Consider the following 9,044-nt stretch of genomic DNA (forward strand, 5'->3'; position numbering starts at 1 on the left):
AACACCTTGAAGTAGTGAACTGTTGTAGGTCTTCCATACCACAATTCATATGGTGTTTTGTTTAAATTTGGTCGAAAAAGAACTCTGTTGATAGTATGCACAGAAGTACTCACAGCCTCAGCCCAAAACCCTTTTGCCAAGCCTTTTTCAAGTAGCATTATTCTTCCCATTTCTTGAACTGTCCTATTCTTTCTCTCCACAACCCTACTTTGTTAAGGAGTGGCCATAGCTGAGAATTCTTTCTTAATACCCTTGTCATCACAATAATGCTCAAATTCTTCATGATGAATTCAGAGCCAAAATTACACCTAAGTCTCTTCACAATGCAGCTTTTTTCATTTTCAACAAGATTGACAAAACTTAATGAAATGTGTAATAGCCTCTGATTTTTCATTCAAGAAGTAAACCCATACCATCCTATTAAAATCATTAATAGGAAGCATAAAATACTTACTTCCACCAACACTAGTGGTTCCGGTAGGGCCATAGAGATCCATATGTCTCAAGTCAAGAGCTTTTGAAGAGTTGATTTCCTTAAAGGGAAATGAAACGTTGGTTTGTTTTCTTTGTTGACAAGCTTTACAAAGACGATCTTCTTTGAAATTGATATCAAGTAGACTTTTGATAGCTTTTAGTTTGAGAAGTTTAGACAAATTTCTTGGGTACAGATGTCCTAATCTTTTGTGCCATAGTTTAGCTTCATCACAAGTTGTCAAATTGCATTGAGTATTCTGAGTTTCTTCAGTGACAGTGTAAACATTTCCTGAGGATTTATAGGCTGAGAAAAATGACTTGTTTGGATCTGAGATCTACCACACTGCACTTCTCTTTATTGAACCATACTTCTTTTCCATTGTCACACAGTTGGCTAACACTAAGAAGATTGTGTTTGAGCCCTTCAACAAGTAGAACTTCATAAATCTCAGGTAATTCTTCAGACTTGTTTACAGTTCCAATACCAATAATTTTTTCCTTTTGATTGTCTCTAAAGATAACATTTCCCTCATCAAACTGCTTCGGAGAAGTAAATTTGGATTCATCACCTGTCATGTATCTAGAGCAACCACTATCAACATACCATTTGTCCTGAGTGTTACAAGCTTTAAAAGCTGTATACACTAGAAGGTTCAAGAGTTTAATTTCTTAAGAATCCACATCATTTTAGTCTTCTCCAATGATCCTTTGTCCTTGACCTTCTGAGCTGAAGTTAAGTCTAACTTCTTGACATACATTTTAGTTATCTTGAAGTTCCTCATAGCTGTGGTAATAAAGTCTCTCTTGTTGAAGCTTAAAGCACTGCAGGTGTTATTAAGTAACTCACCCTTGAACCTTTGAGGTTTTATGATAGGAAACCTTGCATACACTTCACTAGTTGTGGCTTTGATAAATATAAAGTAAGTTTGATTGACGTTTGTGGCTGAATCACGCACATAGCCAATTTCAGTCTTCCCAATTTGCTTTCTGGATTACTTCCAGATCTCAGCCATCTTTAGGGATCTTTCTTCGAGAATGAGAAGCAGTTCTTCTTTACACTTCTTGGTAGACCACTGAGTGTTGACTTGAGATTTCAATAGGCTTTAAAAAATAAGTGAAATTGAACACAGCATTGACAATTTAAGCTTGAAGTGTTTAATGAGAATTTTTTTTGACTTTAACAATTCTAAATTGAGCCTTTTTATCTAAGACTTCTGTTGATTACACTTCACTACAAGCCTTTCACATTCTTCAAGAATTTCCTCAATCTTAGTGTCACTATCTTTTTCAACTTGAATTGGAGTTTGTGGTGCTTCAAGTATTGGCATAAAAAGACATTCATCTTCTTGTATCTCCTCAAGTTTATCTTCTTCAGGAGCTGCATCCTAGTCTGAAATAAGTGATTTTCTACCAAACCTTCCTTTGTAGCTTCCTACCTCATTCTTCTTCTAACTTTGCCTCTTTGAGTTAGGACAGTTAGATACAACATGACTAGGTTTACCACAACCATAACAAGTTAAATTTTGCAGCTGATTATTCCTTTTAAACCTGAACTTTCTGAATTTCTTAGCAAGGTAGGTTACCTCTCTTCTTCATGATCATCTTCAGACTTTGTTTCAGTTTCTTCAACAACTTCCTTTGCCTTAAGAGCATCTTCTCTTCTTTAAATAGCTGGAACACCAATTCTCATTTCATAGGCAGTGAGAGAGGCCTGAAGCTCATCAATCTTCATCTAAGAAATATCTTTGTCTTCTAGAATTGTCACTTTAGGATTGAATCTAAAAGTGAGCAACCTTAGTATCTTCTTACAAACATTAACATCCTTAATATCTTCACCAAGAGCTCTCATATTGTTGACAATGTCAATTATCCTAAACATGTACTCAGCAACAGTTTCTCTTTCTTCCATCTTACAGATCTCATACTGAACTTTGAATAGCTGTATCTTGTTCTCCTTAATAACCTTATTTCCCTCATGAGTTGCCTAAGGAGAATCCCACATTTCTTTGGCTGTTTTACAATTTTTAACCCTGGTAAACTCTTATTGCCTCAAGGCACAAAAGAGAACATGTTTAGCCTTGCCATCATTAACTACAGCCAATTTATCTTCAGCAGAGGGGTTATCAGGATTAAGAATCACAACACCATGTATGGCAGCATGCTAAACATCATAGGACTGAGATTAAGAAGGCTTCCATTCTAGTTTTCTAAGAATCATAGTTTGAACCTTTAAACCCTAGAGCTTTGTTGATAACTTGACCTTCATCCATTGGTGGGATCAACTGCAGGCTTATTAAAACCTCACAATGCAGACCAAAGCTTTGATACCAATTATTCAACTAAGTGGGGGGTGAATTGGTTAAAACTATGCTTTCTAAAACTTTCCCAATACAACTAAGCAATCATTTAAAGAACAGATAACACAAGGTTTACAAGAAAACCCTCTTAACTAGGGAAAACCTTGGTTCTTGGCCTCGGCCAATAAGCAATCCACTACTAGTTGTATGTCTCTTGTTACACACTCAGCTGTCTCACTCTCTGCACATACCCAAGCACAAGAATAGACACTAGTTTTCACAACCAATGCACACACTAGTACACCACAGTGCATCCATGCACTCCCCCTGTCCTAAGCAACCATGCTTGAACCAAATAAGCTCTAATAACTCACCACACACACTATTACAGATGTAGTTTAGTGCAATAAAGTCTTTGTAACAATTAAAATAAGCTGTACGACACAGAATTCCAAGTTACTGCCTCAGAACTACAATCTGCTGCATCTACGGTCTGAGGGGTAAAATGGGAAATTCCTTTCGAGATCTATTCACCAGCACCTTACACAGTCTTCTTTCACTGTTGTACTCATGTTCATAGCTTTACATAATCAAACACAGCATGAGTATATCACAAAGTTCAGTCAAAGTCCTTGGTTCAGCACACAATAGCTTCGGCACAAAAAGCTTTAGCACAAGATAGCTTCAGCACAGAATAGCTTCAGCACAAAGTAACTTCAGCACAGAATTGCTTCAACACAGAATTGCTCAAAACAGCTTCGGCATATAATACTCAAAATCAAAGCATACCATATTTCTATCACAAGCTCAACTTTAACAATCTTGATTCATCAAAATATACTTACTAGTAGCATAAATCATTATGAAATAGCAAAGTATAATCAAACAGCACTTAAATCCAAGATTACTTCAGGAGAACAAGCTTAGCTATTAACCACACTGTCCAAATTCATTTTCAATATATTCTCAACACAAACACAATCTGAGCAAGTGTAAAAAGATGAATTATACCTGTGTCAACCTTCAGAATGAATCACAGTAGCTTGAAACACATAGTCACTACTCAATACAGCCCTTGCATCAGCAAATTTGACAACAGCCTCATCTCAGCAATTTGTACACACCTCAAAGTTGATTCAATGAGTTTTTCTTACATAGATCATCATCAAACAGCAGAGAAAAAATTGTTTGACATAATATACTCGAGGGTTCTCAGCAGCAGCTCAATATGCAATGTATATTCAAGAGGCTTGAACCCTAAAAGTCACTATATCAGCATATTTATAGTGACACTAAATTACACAAGGCCTCACACACCACGGATATACACCTGTCACCTCTAGCCAATGATTGAGAGAGTATATTTCAGATATTTTCAGAGCAATGCACTAATGCAGGATTGCCACCTTAGCTAATTTGTCACTATTCTCACCAGCTGTAGTAGGATACAGGTTGTATGCTGCAATGACAACTTTATCCAAACTTAGCCTCCAAGAAATGCAATAGTCTTGCTTATACCAGTTCTCTAGGACTACTGAGACATGTCACATTCTTGAGCATAGCTGGAAAAAACCATACTGCCCTTAAAACAAATTTAACTCAATCCAGCACTATGACATTGCCGAGGTTGTATTCCTCACAATGCAGGTCTAATCAAGACACTTCAGTGCAATGCAGGTACCTGAGCATACGTATATATCTGAAATACAACTGAGAAAAGACCATAGTACCCCTGTGAGCACCTGTAGCTAACACTGGTGTGAAATACCCTCGGATCTACTCACAGACCTTATTTCAAAACATAATGCAAGTAGAATTCATTCTTGAAGCAACTAAAATACTTCTTTTTGGCATTCAACAGGCAAATATACCTTAAGGTAACTTAGGACCAACAATATATAAGGGTGTTGTAGGTTGTATTCTTCGTGAAGAATACAGAAAAATTCAATGTAGAGATATAGAGAAGATATATTGGTTTTAAAGTTTGAGAGACTTGTACATCTTCTTTCTTTTCATAATAAATTTCTTTGCCATCTTTATAGTAGACATGAATTATAAACTAGAGCAAGTTAAATGTTTATGTTTTATGTGTGTTGGTCCCAGCTTTCGTCTAGGGTGTGCCCTTTAAATGTAAAAAGCTCAATCACGTGTCCATTATTGTGATATATTATGAACTCTGGTGTGCTTAGGCCAACACAGTGATGATCATGGGTATTTTAGTCTTTTTAAGTATAAGAGATCTAAATTTAAATTTATTAAAGAAGGTACATTATTGATTAAGTTCAAATCACATGCAAAGATAGTGACATTACTGGTGCAGCATATGTATTCTTGGTCACAGGATTATTCAGTGTCAATTCAGTCTTTTCACACGTGTATATTGTAGAGACTAGTCCTTTTTTCTTTTCTTTTTTTTGGATTTTTTTTATTTTTTATTTTTGTGACATTGAGATACGTGTACGAGGTTTTCGAAATTCTTTGTAGCCTTTCTTCTAGTCCTGGACTTTTAGAAATACATTTCGGACCATTTCCACTATTTTCAAATTTTTGACCAGGAAGGTTACATGTGGGCTGGGACAGTTTTTTCTACTCAAGATTATTTTTTAACATCTTTAATTTTGTTATACATTATTTTGGACTCGATATTTTTACTTTAATGGGTTTTGTCGTCGCTCTGATGATTTTTGCTTTTAGCGGGACATGTGAGGCCATGGACTCTTAAATATACACTTTGGGCCATTTCCCCCCTTTTTAAATCTTTCACCTGAGAGATTATCACGGGAGCCGGGACAGATTTTTCTACTCAAGATTATTTTTCAGCGTCTTTAACTTTGTTGTACATTATTTTGGACACGATATTTTTACTTTAGTGTGTTTTGCCGTCGTTTTAATGATTTTTCCTTTTAGCGGGGACATGTGGGGCCATTTGTTGATATTTTGACTTTTCTTGACCCTGTATAAGTGAGGAAGGGAGAGAAAGAAATTCATTCTCTCTTCTCTTGGTCGGCTGCCCCTTTTCTTCTTATTCTTCTTCATTTCTAGATCTACTCATATGTATAGATTGATACAAGTTTCAACTGTTCCATATGTTCTCTCTTTGTGAATAATCAGCTCTTTTTCTTTCTTCTTTTTTGGGGGTTCATCACCAATCAGTTCACATGTCTGATAATCAAACATCATCGTTAAGTTACAAAGACAAAGTCTCCCAGTTCGGCCTAGTCCTCAATCCCGACGGCACGATCACACGCGTCGATCAAGTCCCGGTGGTCCCTGCATCAGCCGATCCCAGCTCTCCCTCTCCCGTCCTCACCAAAGACCTCCCTCTCAACACAGAACACCACACGTGGGTGCGTCTATTCCTGCCCCGGCAAGCACCGGATAACTCCTCCACAAGAAAGCTGCCCATTATCGTCTACTACCACGGTGGCTGCTTCATCATATGCGCCGCAGACTCGAACGTTTTTCACGACTTCTGCACCGAAATGGCGGTCCGACTCGGCGCGGTGATCGTATCGGTCACGTACCGTCTCGCTCCGGAGCACCGCCTCCCGGCGGCCTACGATGATGCCGTGGAAGCGCTGCACTGGATTAAAAGTTCCAACGATGACTGGCTACACGATTTTGGTGATTTCTCCAACTGTTTTCTCATGGGCAACAGTGCTGGTGGCAACGTGGTGTATCACGCGGGACTACGTGCAGCCGCGGCCGTCGATGATCTCCAGCCGCTGAAGATCAAAGGGCTGATATTGCATCAGCCTATTTTCGGTGGGTCCGAGAGGACAGGGTCGGAGCTGAGGCTGGTCAACGATAGGATATTGCCGCTGTTTATTACTGATCTGGTGTGGGAACTGGCTTTGCCAATAGGTGCTGACCGGGATCATGAGTATTCTAATCTAACGGCTGTGATTGGAGGAGTACAAGCTTGTGAACAGATTAAGATGCTGGGGTGGAGGGTCATAGTGATCGGCTGTGACGGAGACCCTCTGGTTGACCGGCAAATGGAGTTGGTGAAGGTGTTGGAGAAGAAGGGTGTGCAAGTGGTGTCAAAGTTTAGTGAGGGAGGTTGTCATGGGTTTGATCTTGAACCGTCCAAAGCTGTGGAACTATTTTCAGTTGTGAAAGATTTTATGTCACCGTCGGTGAGTGCTTAGAAAATCCTAGGTATACCAAATTACGTCAGGCCATCTGGCTTTGTACTCTAATATTATCATCATATGATATTACAAATGACATGACTGCCTAAAATATTAAATAAAATATTTTTATTTGTGTTAAAAATATTAAATATTAAAGTGTAGAGAAGTACTATTTCTCATAATTTTAACTTGAAAAAATTAATAATTATTTTTTTCAAATACGAGACGTGTTATTTTCATTTTCATTTTCATTTTCAATTATTGTAAAATCTTTTTATCTCCTCTCTTTCTTGATTAACTGTACTTTTGTTTTAAACCCTGTTTTTTTTCTCTTGCTTCCTCCTCTCCAAACTTTTTCTCTACTTTTGCACTAACTTTTGTTTTCTCTCACTCATTTATTGATTTTAGTAAGTAACAACCAGAGGCTGAGTAGGGAATGGTAATTTGTTTATTTATTAATTTTTTTCTATTTTATGCTTTAAGTTTATGTTTGGATTTTTTTTTTTTTTTTTTTCGTATGTGATTTTTAAGATTTAATTTGGATGGTAAGAAAAGATAAAGTTTATATGGTATATATGATGTTATAAAATGAGGGAGAATGTATTAATGAGTTTAAGGATTTTTTTGTTATTTTTTTAAAAGATAAAAGAAAAAAAATAGAGTGCAAATTGTATAAAAGTGGATTAAAGTAAAGAAAAATGTATTAAACTTATAAAAAATAAACTATCAGGGCACTGTGGATCTATTACAATAAAAAGGATCCCTAGTGGATCCATATTGTTGTGATGATTTATTTTTTATAAATTTAATACAAAAAATTGAAATTGATAATATTATTAAAAAAATTAGTATATTAACTTATTAAATAAAACAATTATTTTGAGATAATGGAAAGGTGGACAATTATTTTGATACAGTAGAGTATATATATACACACACAAAAACGCATGGAAGCATATTTACAGATATACACACATGCAAGTAAAGTATATCAATTTCTTAGGAAAATAATTCTTGCTTGCTCTAGAAAGTTATTTAACCTACTTAGGCTTTTCCTTAGTTTAATTAAATATTAGTTATTTATAACCCAATTTCAACTCCTCCCTCTTTGAAAATGGAATCATTGGATGATACTTGAATTGTTGATTGATTTTATTTGTTGAAAGTTTGGTTGATATTCTTCACTTTGAAAAGGTAATTTCAAAAAGTGGTAAAATATTCAGGAAATTAACTCATACACATTTACAACTGTCTGGCTGTAATGGGAATTGGAAACAGCTACATGTTTCTAACTGGACCATATCACTCTTTGTAAGCTTACAGGCCATACACTGCCCAATCGACATACCACCGAAAAAAACCCGTAGCTTAGATCTTTTACTTTTCCCCACTCGGACCAACTACGCAAAACCATCCAGACATCCCAAACAATTTGCAAAGGTAAATCAGCCTAATGGACAACAGACCAAACGATTTGGCAACGACAGGACACTCCACCAGAACTGAAGGTAGATAATAAAACTGGTTAAGACGATACGAAACCAGGAAAAATCACGAACAATCGACATACCTATGTATGCAAGAAGAAACGCAAGCCCAGCCACCGATAACAGTGAGGATCAAAGAGAACACTCAACACAAACCCCAACCCAGAAAACTCTGATTTACGGAGAACCCCTACCCCCGAGAGGAAATAGTATTGCTCAAGGTTAAATTATTGTAGTTGATAAGCAAGTACATGTTAAAGAATGGTAATGTAAGTGCAAGAAAAGATAGATTTAGCGTGCTAGTAAGGGAGGCTTGTGGAGATATTCCTCTAAGGTTTCAAGTTCAAGTCTCACCAAAAATGATTTGCGGGTAATTGCACATGCATGGGATACTCAAGTGTTTAGGATCCATTTGCTTTTTGAGGCCATTTCCTAGTTGGTTTTGTCTTTGCTGACAATGATATTCTCAAAGGTTTATTGTTATGGTATACATTTATATATTTGAATATTGAAGTAAACATTGCTAAAATGATTATTAATAATACAAGAGGAAATAATATGTTCAAAACCAACCATAGGCATTATTAGAATGGTTTGAATGATTCACAAAATTCTAAGATTACTTTAACGTTGCTCGTACTAAGAACTTT

The 9,044-nt window shown here is 36.5% G+C and overlaps 1 protein-coding gene across 1 annotated transcript; it reads left to right on the plus strand.

Moving 5' to 3' along the window:
* The first annotated feature begins 5,750 nt into the window (after positions 1–5,750).
* LOC132271915 (carboxylesterase 1-like) lies at positions 5,751–7,063 on the plus strand. Its single transcript, XM_059773423.1, has one exon. It carries the CDS (start codon positions 5,930–5,932, stop codon positions 6,920–6,922), a length of 993 nt encoding a protein of 330 aa, XP_059629406.1. The 5' UTR covers positions 5,751–5,929; the 3' UTR covers positions 6,923–7,063.
* The last annotated feature ends 1,981 nt before the right edge of the window (positions 7,064–9,044 follow it).

Source organism: Cornus florida, unplaced genomic scaffold, assembly GCF_030987335.1.
Source record: "Cornus florida cultivar Cherokee Brave unplaced genomic scaffold, ASM3098733v1 CherokeeBrave_3.0.0_Hap2_Chr08, whole genome shotgun sequence".
In the NCBI taxonomy this organism is placed as follows: domain Eukaryota; kingdom Viridiplantae; phylum Streptophyta; class Magnoliopsida; order Cornales; family Cornaceae; genus Cornus; species Cornus florida.

What these genes read in the sequence shown, in the direction of transcription:
- LOC132271915 (XM_059773423.1), top strand. Translation starts at nt 5,930, where the DNA reads ATGTCTGATAATCAAACATCATCGTTAAGTTACAAAGACAAAGTCTCC.